The following is a 19774-nucleotide window of genomic DNA, read 5'->3' on the forward strand; positions in this document are numbered from 1 at the left end:
GAGCCGGGAGGGTCCTGCGCATCAATTTCCTGGCAGTCCATGCTGTCCCGGCTGTTATCCGGAAGCTCAGAAAGCCTGGTGAGTATCGGTGTCGTTTCGGGAGCCGCCGAAGTCGACGTGTGCACGCGCGAGCACCGCACACTCGCCGGCGCGTCGATGGCCGCGTTCCCGGCGGCGTTTGGGTTAGCGAGGCGCGCACGTTGGTGAACTGCGTTAGCGGTCGGAAAATAAAAAGTTTCAGTCACTCACAGGTCTGGTTGGTATCCTCTTATACTGGTGAACTTCACGGATCCATTGGGAATGCTGAAAATGGTCGTACTTGCAGAATTACGCTTGAAAAGCTGAAAAGATGAGGAGCTCATCTGAGCGCGTCCGCGCTCTCCCGCAAGCGACCGTTAGCAGCATCCGCCCGCCATTGGCGCTTGCGTTCCACTTCGCGATTTCAACACCGCTCGAGAAACTCCCACCGAAAGCGGGCGTTGGCCCCGGCGAACGCGTTCCCGCCATTGCCACGTAGACGCTGCTCTGCCCGCAACGCCATCTCCTCAGCTCGCCGTTGTCGAATTCGTTCGATATCGCGAGTTACCTCGGCGTCGTGGTTAGCAGCATCCGCCCGCCATTGGCGTTTGCATTCCACTAGAAACACAAACATGTAACCAATAATTGAGGAACACTTCAATACAGCGTCGGGATTAACCCACTGCTAAACACCGGGGCCGCAAGTTTGAGCTTCGCTGGTTAACCATCTGTGCGGATGGTTGAGTGGTGTTTTGAAGATCGCTCGAAGATCGCGTTCGCAGGATCACTCAATCGAAGTTTCCAGTGGCGACGGAGACATTGCACACCAACTAATTGCTTTGTAAGTACATTGCACTGCTCGTGGTGTATACTATATGGTGACAGCATGTCCTGCTGACTTCTTTTCACGCCCGCACATTTATTCAAGCTTTCAGCTTCTTAATGGATTTATTTCCGCACTTTTGCTGCTCGTTGAAGCTCGAAGTAGCCTCTTGTAAATATTGTTGTAGCTGCTTATGCAACAAGTGTCATCCTCTTCAAGCACACCAGTTATATATTAGTCGCAGATGCCCGGCTACCTGTTTCCTTACATAAAGTACTCCACACCGCTTTTGTGTGGCGTCGTCTCCAATACAAGCTTGCATAGCGCAGATGGCAATATTACGTTCGTGATCTCTTTGAGCACAACGCGAGTGGCGCATGTTTCTGAGGTTCCTTCTTCTAAGCACAACTGCAGGTTTGCAGACGAAGCGTTCTCACTACAAGCTTCCAACGATGTTCTTGCCACCTGCCGCCGTGGCTTAGCGGCTCTGGTGTTGCGCTACTAAGGGAGAGGCCGCGGCGGCCGCATTTCGATGGGCGCGAAATGCATAGACACCCGTGTCCCGTGCGTTTGGACATGTTAAAGATCCCCTTGTGGTCAAAATAATGAGAAGCCCCCCCCCCCCCCCCCACTGTGCCTCATATTCAAACCGTGGTTGTGGCCACGTAAACCCCCGGAATTCATTCATTATCTTGCCGACACTTGAGCTGGTTCCTTCGTTGGATCCCGCTTTCGCTTCACACTTTTTTGGCTTTGAGAAGTGCTCAGTCAGACTGGGATCAAGTCGAGGAAATGCGCCGGGAACGAGCATTCATTTCATACGAGTAATTAATGTTTCTTTGAACCTAACAACGTGCATTTAGTACTTCAAAATGTCGTCGTCCTCAAAGTGACGTTCACAGAATTTTTTATTGTTTTTAAGGCGTTTGTCCTGTCGCTACAGCATGAGTTTCCATATTTTAAGCTCCCCGGCGTTATGTGGCGGTGCTAAAAAAAGTGACAAGCGGCATCGTGTCTCAGGCCACTGATACAGGTGGGGGGAAAACAGCATGCCATTCAGAACTCCTTGTGTCATGAAACGCGGAAACGCTTTTTCCCGATGGTTTGAAACAGGAAGAAGCGGAACACATCACACGTCACCAACGAAACGAACAAGTATAGCGGCAGACGTAGTAAGCGTCATCTAAATAAAACCAGGACTGAAAAGAACAGTAATGTTTCATATTTATTAGAATAAATGCAATCGCAATATGTAGATCAAATATATCACATTTTCACGACAGGTCAACAAGTAAACACTGTAAAAGAACTTCTGAGAAAAATTGACGCCAGAATGTTACTAGAAGTGAGGAACCTTCGATCAGAAGCGAAACAAGACGTGAAACAAGACCCGATAGCAGCGGCACTAGTAAACATGACCGCTACTTGATCTCTCCAGCGGAGCTGTGAAACTAAAGTATGTCTAAGAACGTTGGGTTGGATTGGCCAATCGAATCATCACGTGCTCCTCGGGCTATCGTTGTATGAAGCCGCTTCACAGCTGCCAGAAATAAGCGCCATAGCCCAAGGTTTTTTGGAAAACCTCCGCTCTAAGATGAAGGCTTTGTGAAGAGAAAAATTGAGCCAGCTACACAGACTTAACGTCGCGAAGACTGACGAAACAGCGAAGCTCGTGGCTTATACTAGTTTTTACTTAGCTTTAACTTGGCTTTTACTTAGCTATAACTTGGCTTAGCTCCACCCTCCTGCTGCTCAGCGCGTGCCTTCCTCCTTTCTCACCCTCGCCGCTCTCCGAACACCTGCGCCCCGACGCGCGCTCCTCACCCAGCTGCACCGATTCTTGGCGTTCGCACTGCACAGCTCAACGTCGACTTAAACAGCTCCGCTGTTAAAACGACCCGCGTGAGGGTCGACCTTCATCGGATGGACCGCCATTGGTTGCCGGCCAGTTGCCAAGCCTCCGCAGGCCGGATGCGCACCGCTGTCTGTAGGTTGGAGACACGTGCTCTAAATTAAACTACTCAACAGACGCATGTGTTTGTCTGCCTGAATATTAGTTGTCTGTTCATATAGTATTTTATGTTCTCTGCGTCTCCTTGCCGTCTAATGAGAAAAAAATAGAATTCTACTGTCTGGTGCAGTAGATAAGGTGTCTAGGTTCCGTGTGATATTCGTCGGTTCGAATGTTCCTCCGTGCATTTATAAGGCAAGCAATTAACGGAATAAATATTGATTTTGCAATTACCATGCGTATGATGTTAAAAATGAACAGTGAAATGTTCAACTTACGTAGGGTGTCTTTTTCCTTTGAATATAATGCGCTAGCATAAGGTGCGTCAAAGTGAACAAACTATATGTGAAGTGTGGAAAGCCGGTCACGTTGTACACGTAAAGAGGGGGTAGGATAGCTTAGAAGAGCGTGCATATATGTATGTATGTATGTATGTATGTATGTATGTATGTATGTATGTATGTATGTATGTATGTATGTATGTGTGTATGTATGTATGTATGTATGTATGTATGTATGTATGTATGTACGTGTGTATGTATGTATGTATGTATGCATGCATGTATGTATCTATGTAGGTATGTATGTGTGTGTATGTATGTTTGTATGTATGTATGTTTGTGGGTGAGTATGTATGTATTGTTGCGTGGGAGTGCAATAGGGAAGTTATTTACAATGCATATTTATAAGGGCAGCAGGAAGGGCCTAACATGCAAGCTAGCCAACTTGAAGCAAGGCACGTCGTCGTCCCCTGAGCAGGCAGTGGCTGCTTGTGGGTACATCCCACTAAATCCACGGCTCGACATCATTTTCTACGAGCACCGTATATATAGTGAGTGAATTTTTGGATATGTCAATGGTTCAGAATTTACTGTAGCCCTTTAAGACGGTCGATCCACTCACAGAAACTATTCGGCTAATATGCCGAAGATAACCGCGAAGTTGCGCTTCTCATTTATATATATATACATCAACATCATGATCCTATATTTATGTCCACTGCAGGACGAAGGCCTCTCCCTGTTATCTCCAATTACCCTTGTAGATTCCAACTTGCGCCTGCAAATTTCCTAACTTCATCACCCCACCTAGTTTTCTGTCGTCCTTGACCGCAGATATATGTATATTATATATATAAAAAATCAGTGCAGCTGACGGCGGGCGGCTCCGGACAAGCGTCAGTTGCAGTGTGCAACGCGGTTTACATCGTGGATCCGGGGACTTAAACGGTGCAGGTGCGATGTAATGCTCACACATTTCTTCCGCACTTACCGCTACATCTCTGCTCAATTTTATTTTTGTTTCTCTCCAAGTTTGACGAATCACATTTTCTTAAATATGTACAAAAATACGGTGCTTAAAGTAGTACCCTGAGGAAATTCATCTTGCAACAACCCATTCACACAGTTAAGGATGTGACAATGTGTATCGCGCAAAATGTGCGTAGGTATTACCGGTGCAATATAGCTTCCAAATATGCCCCCTTAGTTTACTAACATTTCGAGCAGCAAGCAACTAAATCTCGCGTCCTTACCGTGCTTTTATATGTTTTCTCTGCAGACTCAGGAGGAGTATGAGCACAGCTCGTAAAGTTTCGATGTCACCCGATCGCCTAAGTCCACAACGGCGGAAGGATATGTAGGAGGCAGTGCAAGACATCTCGGGAGCAAACATAATTGCTGGCTGAAAAATAAAAACTACGAGTTGTGCGTTAAACCTTACGTGCACGCTGAAGAATAATAAATTGCGTTCACTCTTTTTTCCAGTGGTAGAACAGCTGCTCCAGTTGCGACAAATTCTGCTGAGATCTGCCCTACGTGCCATGGGGCTCGAAAACGGCATTTTAGCGTGGCATGCCAGCGCCAAAACAAGCATAAGAGCAGCCGTGTTAACAAACAAAACTGAAACCAAAACATAAAGGGCCCTATCATCATCTTCATCATAGAGATGAACCGGGCGGCCATAGCGTCGTGTATTTGCTGCTTTCACTCATTTGTTGCATTTCTCTCTGGTGGTGGTTCCAATGTTCTGCTAAGGTTCCGAAAATATTGGCTAGTCTGCCGTCCGCAGAGAGGAGCAAGAACTGTTTCCGAATGACGGCGGCGGTGGCGCTGCGAGGAGCCCTCACGCTAAGGCGCGGCGCTCGGCCGCCCGGCTGCGTGTTTGCGAAGCGCGCGTGCATTCGGCGTAGTTTAGCCATTCCGGTTTTTTCAATTATTTTCTGTTGCCGCGTGCTTGTGCTGCAGTAGAGAAATATTTGTTACGAGTGTGATGAGAGGTTTCAGCATCGTAACGTGGTATTCGGTCGTGAAGACTTTGTTTTACTTAACCGCATCACAAGCGTGCCTGTGGATTGCAGATACGAGTATTCGACCTTGCTCGCCGACTGCCTCTAATCCAAATGAAAATATAACAATGACAACACCTTCGTTCAGAGAAAAAGTATTTTCTGCAAAAGCAATAAAGAAATACTAGAAAGCGGTTTCCCCACAACACAAAGTGATTGTGCAGCCTTGAATAGATTGAGCACTGAATTTATTTATTCCTGTACTACTGCCAGCTGCCCTTTGGCAGCCAAGGCCGGATTGGTTAAAAGTCAAAATAATAACCAACATGAGGTATAGGTGTGCGACTTGGCATAGTAGAGGGTAAAAAAAAGCAAATCAAGCCCGAGCTCATTCAAAACCTATAGAAGACAAAAAGAAAGCACTTCCATGTAAGGGTGAGCAATAACAGTGAGAACAAATATCAATACATAATAATAAACCAAATTGCAAACGGCAGAAGCACACAAAGGAAAAAATAACATAATTTGCGAACCATGCGCCGCTGATCGGATGCAAGGAAATGACGCGACAAGTTACCTTGCCTCATAATCATAACTGGTTTTGGCACGTAAAACCCCAGAATTAAATTTTTTTTAACCTTGATATCGCTCGTCGTCAAGGATAGCATCCAAACATGTTTCGACATTAGATAAAATTGTGGAAGCATGCTCCACTCCTGCGATAATTTCGCCCAAATAATCAAGCACAAATGTAATCAAGCACACAGCCAAAAAGAAATTACGAAGTCAAGAATAAAGAACCATTAGAAAACAATGTAAACAATTACAGGCCACAAGAACTGATGAAATCGTAGGAAGCGCGTGAATAAGAAGAAAAGTTATAGAAAAAATACATTTACAAGGGCGCTGAGCATGCGTCTCCGATATGATGCAATTGGCGAAAGGCATTATTTGCATATTCTCATTTCCAAATGTTTTATCTTTTGTTTCTTGGCTGCCCTTTCATTTTTGAGATACGAATTCATGAAAAACAGGAGACGCCGGAGAGTATAAAAGATCACTATTCAGTAGTGATTTCCTGACCATAGTCAGGACCTGCTAGTGCAGCAGAACGCACCTGAGCAAGCAATTCAGCAAAGTTACAGAATGCTTTTCTCATGCAATCTATAAAAACTGAAAAATGCAGTGAACCTGTCTTCAGGGACGGTATAAGACTTGTGAAAAGGCATGTGGGGTACAGGAAGTCTGCATTGTCAAATTGCGATGTGAAGGCTGAAGATACGCTGTTAGCTATACCTGTCTCTTTTCAACTTCAGGCATCAGCGCACATTCCCTACATGAGGTGTTGTTTAACATCTTCCATGCCGTGCACCTTGCTACATAATATGTGAGCTTGTCATTACTTCTTGCAGTCACAAAAGCAGTGTGGTCTGACAAAATGTTCCTGCGCATAGCGCGACATGTGAGTGCACTTTCGCCATCGCCAAACTTTCCTGCATGAATCAATTTGTTCAATTTTGCAATTTAATTTTCTGGTTCCCCTTTGGGAACAGAAGCCAGTGCAGTGTTAAGTTCTGAAGCACAGTTTCCCGTTTTAGGTGCTTTCGCAAGGTTGTGAAATGCAAGTAAATTCATTATAAATAGGAACTGTGCAGCTGTAGGGTGATCATTAGTTCTAGAAGGTTGCCTGACAATGCCAAAAAATTTCAAGTATGTCCTGGCTCAAACTTGCAGTAAGTATGTACCGGAAGACAATGCTATCGAGGTATGAAAGCAAGTTCAGCGTGCTTTTGATTGTCACTAGGAGGCCCTCCGTGGTAGTTGAGCTTAAAAAGCCGCCAGCCGCTGCCTTTGCGTGTTCTTCGTATTTCGTCAAATATTCCAGGAACTCCTTCAGAAACATGTGGTTCGGTGACTGCGCATACAAACCCGCTTTTAGAATACGAGCCGTCATTATATACTTATCAGTTTTCTCATTTTTTTCACAAAATGCTTTGTTTGTTGAACATATGCATACGTTCTTTCTAAATGAGAGCGATAAAGGAAGAGCCCCTTGATTACTTCGTGGCCAAATATTTCGAAAGCTGGGGCAACCCTCAGTTTCTGAAATTAACTGGGATGGATATGGCTGCTGGGAATCTTTGGCATCATTTTGAGTGAACACCGTTATTAGAATTTTTGCAAGCTTCTTGAATGAGCCCTACATTATTTCTTTCTTGAATGATTACACAATCAATTTCGAAGTCTTTAACACCACAACTGAAAAAGAAAAACATAGGAACACTCCTCTATGCTTGCCTTGGTTTCACCCACTGATGGTTTCCTTCATGTGTATGTCATAACGAGACCGTCAGTTCCCTCCCCTTGTTTGTAGATCACCTGTAGCGAGTCAAGGCTCGTGTGAAAAGGCATTTCTCTGACTCCCTCCTTACATGACGCTATATCAGCAAAGCGCTAGTGTTGTGTTATCGCGACGGTGGAGCGAAGGCCGTCATCGGTCTAAACAGATGCTTATAGTTATGTTAGAAAGGGTTTAAAGATCCGTTTAGCTATGTTCTGGTCCTCCTTTTGGGGTTTATTCGGCTTATTCCGCCAAAATATTGTCTTACTGATTCACCTAGGTGCCATTTCTGTTGCAATTCACCCGTAAAACTGCTAGTAGGAGCAGGCGCGGATCCAGGGGAGATGTCCGGATGTCCTGACCCCCCCCCCCCCTCAGATTTCTGTATCGCCCCCTCGCCGATAGGGGGATGGCCCTGTAACAAAAAATATGGCCACCAGCATTCTTCAAAATTATTTTTCGTGAGTACCAGTGGTAATAGCCATGTAGAAGTAACGTTAGCTCGCTCACAAGCTTAGTTGTACTCCGTAAGGGTGTGGTGTCGCGAAGTTGCAGTGGTTAATTTTTCTCATGAACACCTTGGACCTCCTGGCGCCGGCCATGCCTTACTCGTCGTCCCATCGGTGGCGTCGAATGAACGAGGGGACGTCCCTTTTGCTAAGCAAGCCGATGTCCGCGCGAACGCCTTCGCGCCTGATCAACTTAGTTCCGCATTGGGGTGTCATCGGTTGCCTCATTTGCTGTCATCGGTCCTGCGACCAACCTGCTTAATGAAAGAGATATCTCGCTGAAGTGTTCATATATAAATAATAACAACTAACAGCAAAACTAAGAACTACGCATAGGCAACTTTTTTTTTTAACTGTAGCACTCATTCTGATCACAGATACACACACGTTGACAATATGCAGTACGAGCACAGTACCGTTCGTACGCTACAAGTTTTTCATTGTAACTTCGCAGTTTTATTGTCGTACATTAAGCATAGGAAGCTCAAAGCCGCCGGATCCGTTTATTTGAGTGGGCGTTCTCGCGGAGCGGGGCGAAGCCTCGAGCAGCGGCTGGATGTGGGGGAGCGTGACGTCAGCGGCCAACGCCAGCGCACGGGCCTAGGATGGCGTCGCGTGGTTAGAGAAACGGGAGCAGATACGCGCCTAGTGTAATAGGATGACGTCGCGTGGGAAACAAAACATGAAGACGCTGGCTCGCGCTCTCGGCTACTACGCCACATCGTTCTTATTGTAGGTGGCGTCGTGAGTCTTCATACGCGGTTATTCGCATATCGTAAACAACCAGCGTAGTGGTTGCCGCGTTGGAGCGGAGCGTTACGCCCGTCATTCAAGAACGTTCCTCTAGTCAACACCTCGACTCAAGAGGAAAGATAGCACTGCCATCCCTCCAAAGAAGTGGTCACTGAGCTTCATGATCATTCATGGGAATTCTTGAGAATTGTCACGTCTTTATCACTCGAGAGGCGGCGCTGTGCTCAACAAGGTGGAGTGGAGGAAGAGCTTCGGGTCGAGGGCTGTTTGAGAATTAGGAAGTTAGTCCTCCAAAGCAAACGAAGGTGTCTCAGGCGAACACAAAGAATCTTCTTAAGGAAATCAAGGTGTCCCAACAGAACTCCAAAGACGGACCCGTGTTTACGCATTTATAACGAATGGCGACATATCATCCCAAATTTTATTTTAAGAAACAAAACAGGCTAGATATACCGGGTGTTCAAAATTAAGCTTTATGGTTTTCTTAAAATTAGGCACTGGGAGGCACGTGTAGACAACCTGCGCAAATAAGTTGTGTGGCCAGGGGGACACAAAGTGAGATAATTATCGCTGTCAGCAGCCGAATTAACTAAAATTGAATAATTAACCTTTTATTGACTGCGGTAAGTGTGTATGTTTGTATTCAAAAGTTAGAGGCAGTCGTGTTTCTACACAGTTTCACTTGGAAGAATTCTTCTAGCATGTCTATGCTCCGAGATATACAACTCTAAATTTTAATTGTCGTTCGCATGATTAAGCATGCAAGAGAGTGAGGATCGGCGCAAAGCTCCTCCCTGATGTGATGCGGCTGTTGGGTGCGGCGTTTAGTCTGACAACGCGGCGGAGGCGTTGGCAAAAATAATAACTGCCCCCCTTCCCCTCACGGCTGGCGAAATAAAAAAAATGGAAGAACCCGTAACCGCTGTCGTAACACGCGACCGCGCGGTCGCGTGTTACGACAGCGGTCTGTAAAGATGGCGGCAGCTGCCATGCCGAGATAATGGCGCGAGCGGAGAAGCCGGAGGGCAGTGCGCGTGCGTAAGGGTGACTAGGCGACCGGGCATGGTCCTTGTTTGGGCTACGCAAATAAAGTGACTGCTGATTTCCAAGTATTGTAAGTTTTATTGAAATCAGAAGCAACAACTGCACCATCAACAGCAGAAACCTTTTTGGCTATGTTAACGATGTCATGCACAAATGTCATGACAACACTTCACCCATCAAGATGTCAATGCCCTAAAAATGTTTAAAATGCCTCCCTTCCGCAGCAACGCAAAGCATAAACCGCTCTCGCGTCGAGTCGATAACTGTGCGCAGTACAATTGAAATTTGGAGTCAGATATCTCGGAGCACGAACACGCTAGAATAATTCTTCCGACTGATACTGATACACGACTGCCTCTAAGTTTTCAATACAAACATACCCACTCACTGCAGTCGACAAAAAATAATTGTTCAATTTTAGTTAATTGGGCTGCTCACAGCGTAATTATCACCTCACTTTGTGCCCCCCTGGCCACATAACTTATTTGCACAGGTGGTCTTCGCGTGCCTCGCAGTGCCTAATTCTAAGAAAACCATAAAGCTTAGTTTTGAACAACCTGTATTATCAGGCACAGCCGCCAAGCACATGGCTGTATTGGGTAACCTCCTTTTCCTATAAGCTCGGAGAAACCGATACCTGGCTTCGCTATAGGGCTTCTTCCTCTTTCTGGGGTTTTACGTGCCAAAACCAGTTCTGATTATGAGGCACGCCGTAGTGGAAAGACTCCGGATTAATTTTGACCACCTGGGGTTCTTTAACGTGCACTACAACGCAAGAAAACGGGCGTTTTTGCATTTCGCCTCCATCGAAATGCGGCCGCCGCGGCAGGGATTCGATCGCGCGATCTCGTGCTCAGCAGCGCAACGCCTGAGCTGACTGAGCCACCACGACGGGCTACAGGTGTTGCTCTAGCCGTATAAAACGCGGGTTTATCGTGAGCAGAAACGGTGAATTTCGGTAAATGATAAAGGCTACTATCATCATCATCATCATCATCATCATTGACAGAAGCTGACCCCCCCCCCCCCCCCCTCAGAAAAAACCTGGATCCGCCCCTGAATAGGAGCAGGAAAGGCTGACAGCACCGGCCGAGAGAGGTCTGCAGGGACTTGACATTTTCTCTGTTTGTTCAGGTACTGGTAGAAATTATCCAGCGCTGCCAAAACAAATTTCGAATCCGGAGTACCAGTCGGGAGCAGCGATTGCACAACCGCAATAAAACAACTCACAACTGCTCTGGTGCACTTTTTCTTTGAGGCGCCTCCTGAAGCTTTGCACGAGAAAAATACGGGAAAATAAAGGAAGGCATATGCCTAGGGAAATAAAAGGTGTCAGGTAAAACGCAGTTGTAGAAGAAACTTGTGGAATCATGGCTGGGGACACGCGCTGCCTTATAACCATACGCATCAGCACGAATAGGAAGGATTCGAATATTCTACCATATTACGCATACCACGGCGCGCATCCTGATACTCTTGCTTCCGCGCTTGCTGTGTGCACCCGGGTATAACAAAAACCACATAAAAAGCAGACCTTCAAGAGTCAGAGCGTACTCCTGGTACCCCGACGGAGCTTGACTCCCAACAGAGGGAGGCGGCCTGCTAATGGTGCCGACTAAAAAATGAAAACTACAAGCAAAGCGCCATTTCGCGCGAAATTCCCGGCGGCGGCCCGAGGGGCCGCCGCCGCTCAGAAAAGCGCTCAAATCATCGCTCAGAAAAGCGCCGATTGGAGAGGTGGGAGAGGAGGTCGTGCGAGTGCCTTCGGCGTGGCGGCAGAGTTCACAGAATGTGGGTACTTTCAAATTATCAAGGAACTTTAGGTCTTCGTCGGTGACGCGTGGTAGTGTGGCGTCGAGCGTCGTCGCCACGTACCTTCGGTAATTAAGCTTGAATAGTGTCATCTGCGTTGTCTCTTGCCCTGTCAACAAGATGGTGGAATGACCAATCCAAGACAATCACCATGGAGGTCAATTCCAATAAGATGGTTGTGCGGCAGTGGGACTGTGCCAGTTTCCAACGACGCAAAGCTCCGCTGCAGCAATTGGTTTCGCCACAGGCTGTGAAACCGCACGTACTTCTGTTGCAAGAAACTCTCGATGACGCGCCCACCTTCCCGGGATACCGGGTCTAATCGATACGGGAAGAGGGAAAGCGGGGCTTACCAACCTTGGTCACACGGAAGTGCTCCATTCAAGTACACAAATTACCACTTGGCAAACCAGGGGCGGAGATCATTATGGTCGGAATTATCCCTAACAATTGGCCTAAAAGCAGTGTCTTCCTTTTAAACATATGCAGCTCGCCGTCGGATCAACGGCAGGCAATCGCCACGATCATGACAAAGGCGGTGGCCCTGACCAAGGGGGCCCCCATAGTGATAGCGGGTGACTTCAATGCACCGCACGATGCCGGGGGTACCCACACCACTCCACCAAGGGCAATCTCCTTGCCCAGGAAGTTTCTGACTGCTCGCTGAAATGGATTACGGATCCTCAATACCCGACGCGTACCGGCACGCCGGTAGTCCAAGATAGAGCACTGCACGGGCCGAGTTTTTCAGCCCGGGCCCTGCCCGGGCCCGTTTTTATGTTGGGCTGCCCACCCGAGCCCGACCAAAAGTTTTATGGCGAGACACGGGCCCGGCATGAATCTACGTTACCCGCCCGACCGGCCCGCCCCCCCCCCCCCCCCCCTTTACCTCAAGCCCGAGCCCGACCCGGCCGTGCTCGAAACCGGGCCCGAGACCGAAAAAGACCACCGAGTGGCATTAAAAAATAAAATAAAGAAAATAATGAAAGGAATTTATTCTTAAGGCATAAATACATGTCATAGGCAATTATGAACACCATTATGAACGCAAATACCATGCAGCGCGCGAAGTAGTACGAATGACCCTGCCGAGCAGTATCGCCAGCAGTGTCCAACGGCGCGACCTTGCTGCCGCCCAATCCACTTCTATCGCAGCTCCGCCACAGTATTTTTCCACGTCGGGTGCCTCACTGCAAAGGATGCGTCGTCCCAGCCGCTCGTCCAACTCAACAGTATTTTAGTACACTCTAGCCGAAGCGCAGCCACGGCCGCTCGTGAGTAAATGGAGAAAGAAAGCTTCTCGTTCCTCCATGGTGCAGCGTATACTGCTAGGCGGCCGGTTGAGAACATGCGTGCAATCATGAATGGACGCAGTGCCATATTTCAGCCGCGTTGCGAATTATCTTATCTTACCAGTAATCGCTTTACTAATTCGCATTTGAAGAATCAGCAAGTCGCGAACGCGCTTACACCGCGCGGAAAACATTTATTACATTGATTTAGGTAAGGAATACAATGCTATCATTTGGGTTGAGGCTACTTCGGTCTTTCTGGACTTTTACATTCCGTTCGAAGGGCGCAAAATACGACGTAAGAAGACAAGAGAAGTACACAGGATTAGCACTGCTTGCTTCCAGCTGCGCCGGGGCAACAGGTTTTTCTGAGTCGAGACGCGTGAGGATAACTCGCTGCACGTTAGATGCATACCACCAGAAAGTCCGAGCCCGGGCCGGGCCCGCGTCAAAATACCCGAGCCCGGCCCGGGGCCGGGTCAAAAAGCACATGCCGTGGCCGAGCCCGGTCCGAGGCCGTGAAAAAACTGCCGTACCCGCCCCGACCCGGCCCACGGGCCGGGCCGGGCTCGGGCTTTCGGGTAAGCCCGAGCCCGTGCAGTGCTCTGGAAAGCCCGAGCCCGTGCAGTGCTCTAGTCCGAGACACCACTCCGGACCTGGCGTTCGTCAAGAACTCCCCCGGAGCAGGATGGTAAAATTTGCAAGAGAACCTGGATAGCGACCACCTCATTGTGGAGATTACCGTAACAATTAGCGCAGCCCCTACCAGGGAACTTAAAGTGACGGACTGGGATGCCTTCCAGAAAGTGCGGCAGGCGGACCAGACCGACTACGATAATCTCGATAGTCTGTTCACAAGACTAAAGAAGGACGTACAAGCTGCGACCAAGGTGGTTAAGATCGACCTAAAAGTAGATCGATTGGACGCGCGCCTTGCGCACCTCCTAGAAGCCAACAACTCCACCGTGACCCTCTGGAGAACGCACAAACTCCACCGCCGACTTCGCAAGAAAATATCGGAACTCAATCGTTCAATAGAAACTTATTCCATCGAACTGTCCAAACAACAATGTAACTAAGTGTGTTCCTCGGTTGATGGGGGCTTTATGAGAGCGGGGGGCAAATGGAACCTCTATAAACACTTACTCGACGATTCGTAAAGCAAAAGCAACCAGACACTAGCCATTGATCGCATAGTTCATAATCAAAAGGCGGCGGGCATATTTGAACACGTCCTAATGCAAGAGTTGGCCGAAAAGTATGTCCCGCTGGGCCCCTCTGGTGACGGGGATTATCCTCGTTACCAAAGGGGGGGGGGGGGGGGGGGGGGGGGGAGCTCGATGCCCCCTTCACGGAATCTGAAATCCGGGAGGTGCTCCAAACGTCAACGGTCGCTTTGCACTGGGCTCGGATAGCATATCCAATAAGCTCCTCCGCAACTTCGACGAATTATCAGTTGCGCTGCTCACCGAGGAAGTCAATAAAATCTGGGAAACGGGCCTCGTTCCCGACTCCTGGAAGACATCCGCAGTGATGCTCATCCCGAATCCACGCAAACCTCTTGCACCAGAGAACATGCGGCCCATCTCGCTCACGTCCTGCGTGGGCATGGTGGCCGAACATGCCATTCACAACCGTATCAGTGTTGCCAGGTTTGGCTATATATAGCCAAATTGGGCTACGGGAAAAATGTATTGGCGTCGACTTGGACGAGTTGGCTATGCGGCTATATTTGGGCTACTGAAAATCTGCGACTTGGCTGTGTTTGGGCTATAAGTGGCGCCCTAATCCACGCTCCAGAGGTGGCTCTGATCGGGTAGAAGCAAATCTCGAAGGCTGTGTTTTAGCTGGCGGCGCCGGCCGCGTGGCTGAGCGTGTGTGTGTGCGCGAAATTACCCCCCCCCCCCCCCCCGCCTTTCCTTCCCTCTCGGCGCCGTTGTCTGAGCCGGTGGCTTTGATCTTTGATGCACAGAAATTTACACCCTGCTTCACCGTTAGGCACACGGTCCCAGGACATTGGAATGAACGTGGGAGTAGTGGGTTTTGCACACTGCACTGACATGGCTATGCTTAGGAAGGGAGAGCAATAACATAGGGTCGGGGCCGTCGGGCGACCGTGGCACCGACATAAAAGAAGAGAAGCACGGGTGGATGACACGCCGCAGTGTGTTCATGGCCATGTCTTAATTCTGGGTGAAGTATCGCGCCGGGCACAGCTTTCGACCTAGTCAACGTATCTCACGCGAAGCTTTACTGCCATTTTCCTTTTCCAGCTAGATGAATTTTTCTTCGTGCTTAGATTCGAGATTCATTTCGATAGGTTGGACGTAAGATCGGATCTCTCTAAACATGGGGAAGTGGGCCAAGTATGCGAGAACGTGTAAAAGGAGAACGGGAGCAAGACCCCGAGCCAAAGGTGGGTTCTGGTGCTTTTACTTCTAGATGGTTTGCCCGTAACGTCACGGATGCAGATACTCATTCTGCTAATATCGAAACATGTTTGCCACCATGATATCAGTGCACCACGTCACATGAACTTCACCCACTATGTTAGCTTAGCTTGTGATGTGTCTCGCTGCTGGCTCGAGGACGTGGGTTTAATTCCCGGCCACGGCAGCCGCATTTCGATCAAGGCTAAATGCTGGAACACCCGTGTACTTAGATTTATGTGTACGTTAAAGAACCCGACGTGGCCAAAATTAATCCGGAATCCCCCACTGCGTCATGCCTCCCAATCATATCGTGGTTTTGGCACATAAAACCCCAGCAATTATTAAAGTTTTAGAAAAGGGGCCTCAAACTTTTTGCGGCCCCAAAGAAATAGCGTAGAAGCCACTGAGCATGCGCAAGACGCAAACTGTGCTCGGATATTGCGTCGGGCACGCAGTTTCGTCAATTTAGCGGGAGCCCCAAAAGCTGCCCCAAAAGCTTTTGTAAACAAACATGGCGGCGCCCATCAAAGCGACGGCTCTAACCTAGCACAAAACTGGGCTCGATTCATGGTAATGCGTGAAGTTCGTAAGCTAGAAGTGATTGCGGTTATCGCTTTCTCTCTACTAACATGTGTAATGAAGATTGATTCATTATACGCTGCTTACTCCGAATTCAATTGTCGATTTCTTGACTCGGAGGCCTATCACGGATTGTCTTGGCTGGGTGAAGGTGCGTAAAGTTGGTTACTCAATACTAAGCGCAACAAGTTGCATGCTGCTAATAGAATAAGTTCTAAATTGTAATAAAAAGGCGAAAACATAAAAGTCTAAATAACTTTTCGTATCATAAACTGGTATATTTTATTTTAATATTTATAACAGAGAGAGAGAAAGAAAGAGGGAAAGGTAGGGAGGTTAACCAAGGACGTGCCCGGTTGGCGACCCTACACTTGGGGAGGGGAAAGGGGAAGAACAGATAAAGAGAGAAGAAAAGAAAAAAATAGGGTTAGTCATTCGCAGAGAACAGTCACAGAAGAATCTCCGCTGTCACAAGCGTTCGTACAATCCAGTACTCTTCACGAACTCCAGAAGGGCTTTTGTGGCCTTTTGCATGCAAGAATGCATAGGCGATGGCCCAAGAATCTTTTTTTCCGAGAGCTTTCTGTTATCTAACAGGTTGAGTTTAGCTTGGAGAATACGTCGTTGAGTGTCAAAAGATGGACAGTGACACAGAAGGTGCTCGAGAGTCTCGTCGCACCCGCACAAACTGCACACCGCACGGTTTGTCATCCCTATTAGGAACGAACAGGCGTTGGTAAATGCGACACCCAACCACATGCGACACAGTAGGTGGATTCACGACGGGAGAGTCCAGGTGGTAGGCGAAGTCGCAAGTTAGGGTCAAGAGAGTGCAAACGTGAGTTGGTGAAACCCGGTGAATTCCATCACAGAAGTGTGATGTGGCGAGCAATCGATTGAAGTTGCCGCGCAGCATCCGCAGCGGATGTTTGTGATGAGCCGAGCGTGCTGCTTCGTCTGCGCTGTCGTTGCCGACAATTCGGCAATGGCTTGGCAACCATTGAAATGCAATGTCATGTCCTTCGAGCGCGTGATGATGAGCGTGCCTAATTTCGTGCACTAGCTGCTCGTGTAACGCTTGTCGTAAGGAAAACTGTAGAGTCTGTAGGGCTGCTTTGGAATCACTGAAAATGGCCCAAGGATTTGGCGGCTGCTGGAGCACGTAACAGCTTTACTTTGACGCCGTAGTGACGCTGCAAAATCAACATGCTATTCGCAATCGCAACACGCCTATTCCAAAACTCTTCATTCCTGCATGCCCCAACGCTAACACCCGCAAAGCTCTTCGGGGCCCTAAACTTTAGGGGCCCCTATTCTAAAACTTTATTAGTCATCAACATGGTTTGCTTTTTGACAGTAACCGGTTTTCACAGCATTACCACTGTTATCAATGTGTTGTTTACCATTGCTCTTTGGGTGCCGTCGCGGCATTTACCATTTCGAGCGAGTTAGTTCGGGACGTGCTCGTCGCTGAAAACGACTGCGCGCTTCCTACACTAGTGTTCCGGTTTGCGCAGTAATCGCCTAAAGCTCCGCTTACACCGATTCAGACAGTGAGTGGCATCTGTTGTCTGTCCCTTTTCTTAACGCATGTTCTTGGCATGCTAGAGACCTAAGATGGCGGCCAGGTTGATGTCAATTGACACTGTATATAAAGTGTGTGTCCCAGCTAATCCGAGCCAAGCTAATTGAAAAACAAAAACAGAAAAATGAGAAAATAAGAAAGGACAATGTGACAAACAACACGAGATATCATAGCGCGAAAGATATGTTTTAGCTCATCAAAAAGGAACCCGTAAGCAAGTCGCCGTTGCAGATCGCTGGGCAGCTGAATTTCTACGCCATAGGCAGAAATAACGTGAGAAATCGATGATGCTGAACATTATTTTGTGTTCACGACAGCTAAAAAGCAGAGTTCGTAGTTAATATGTTACGGGGATGTTGCGAGTAAGAGTGGATGTATTTGCAATATATACACGAGTAGGGTTAGCGTGGTCAAGATGGCTGACCAGCAACAACACGCAGCAGCCAGTGTCTCTCGATCTTCTTCTGCTTCTCTTGCCTCCTATCCTTCCGTAACAGGACTCCCGGGTGCTGAAGCGCCGTCTCGGCGCATGTCAGGCGAAGAACTGCGAGAGAAGTATGGCTTCAACCGCGAAACATGCACGATGTCAACTGGCGTCGGACTTGAGGACGGATCAAACTGTAACGGCGAGATCTCGTAATTGACGTCGTTAACTTGACGTAGGACTTCATAAGGCCCTGTGTAGCGAGAGAGAAGCTTCTGGGAGAGACCGACACGACGACATGGTGACCAGAGGAGCACCCAAGCACCTGGGACGAACTTAACATCGCGATGGCACCGATCGTACCGCTCTTTTTGTATATCCTGAGAGGCCAACAGACGAGATCGGGCGACTTGACGCGCCATGTGAGCGCGATCGATGACTTCACGAGCGTACTCAGTTGTAACCCGTGGCACAGAAGGTAGGATGGTGTCAAAAGGCAATGTAGGGTCGCGACCATACAAAAGATAAAAGGGTGAATATCCTGCGGTGCCATGTCTGGACGAGTTATGCGCGAAAGTGACGTAGGCCAGCGTGGCGTCCCAGTCGCGGTGATCATTGGAGACGTACATCGACATCATCTCTGTCAGTGTTCGGTTGAGACGTTCCGTAAGACCGTTCGTTTGTGGGTGGTAGGCCGTGGACAGCTTATGCTCTGTGGCACAAGAGCGGAGGAGGTCATCAACAACTCGAGACAAGAACGAGCGGCCGCGGTCGGTAAGTAACTGTCGAGGTGCACCGTGGTGGAGGATGACGTCATGGAGGAGAAAATCTGCGATGTCAGTTGCGCAACTAGTCGGCAACGCCTTGTTTATCGCGTAGCGTGTCACGTAATCGGTAGCGACGGCGATCCACTTATTACTATCCTTCCGTAACAATATTATTGTAAATAACTAAAAATAATAACTTATTACTATCTGTCATAAAATAAAAGCACTGATTTCGTCCTCTGCAGCAATTCGCTGGAACATAAGAGCTTCCGGGGCCAACCAAAAATTGTGCTGTACAAGCATGATGTCGATGTTGATGTAAAGGGCCGACCGTCACGGTGGCATGGACGGGTAGCGCAAAAAAGGATTGCCGTAATCGAATGTGAAAATGTATAGACAAATAAAATTGCAAATAAAGATTGCTACATTTGGCTACGAAATATTTTGCACTTTTATTCTGTTTGGCTACATTTGGGCTACAACTTTTCTAGCTTTTGGCTACGCCGCCTCGTCGGACATGGCAACACTGATACCGTATCTCCAGGCGCACATAGAAACTAATGAGTTATTCCCTCACAACATGGCCGGCTTTCGACCGGCACTCTCCACAAAGGGCGTCATACTACTTATAAAGAGGCAAACCATTCATGACGACACTAGAGACAATCGGGGTATCCTGGCTCTCGACTTCTCCAAGGCTTTTGATAATCTCTCGCACCAGTTCGTGCTGGACGCCATCTCGGACCTGGGCCTGGGGCCACGATTCCATACGTACGTTAGCTCCTTCCTCAGGGATCGCAAGGCCACTGTCAAAGTAGGGCAAATCACATTCAAGGAATTTACATTGGCAGCGAGAGGCACCCCGCAAGGGCCCGTCATCTCTCCCCTACTGTTTACCATCGCCATGAAGGGCCTCTCGGAAAGACTGGCCACACTAAGAGGAACGGGTCACGGCCACTTCGCGGATGATATTACCGTGTGGTGCATCGGAGGGTCTGACGCTGCAGTTGAGATTGCGCTCCAAGAGGCTCTCGAGATCACAGAACACTTCCTACTATACAGGGGCCTGAGTCTGTCACCAACCAAGTCGGAACTTC

General features: G+C 48.3%; 1 protein-coding gene across 2 annotated transcripts in view; it reads left to right on the forward strand.

The window, feature by feature from the left end:
- Positions 1–19774, forward strand: part of LOC125943969 (digestive cysteine proteinase 1-like) — a 115550-nt gene that overhangs the window by 35136 nt on the left and 60640 nt on the right. The window contains exon 3 of one of the 2 annotated variants that reach the window (XM_049663598.1): positions 4413–4582. The exons of the other annotated variant lie outside the window; for it this stretch is intronic. Within the exon in view, the coding sequence (XP_049519555.1) occupies positions 4413–4442 (30 nt within the window). The 3' untranslated portion in view covers positions 4443–4582. Of the gene's footprint in view, positions 1–4412; positions 4583–19774 lie in introns of those variants that run through there. 2 annotated transcript variants of the gene reach the window in all.

This window comes from Dermacentor silvarum, chromosome 3 (assembly GCF_013339745.2).
Source record: "Dermacentor silvarum isolate Dsil-2018 chromosome 3, BIME_Dsil_1.4, whole genome shotgun sequence".
NCBI classification, from domain to species: Eukaryota; Metazoa; Arthropoda; class Arachnida; order Ixodida; family Ixodidae; genus Dermacentor; species Dermacentor silvarum.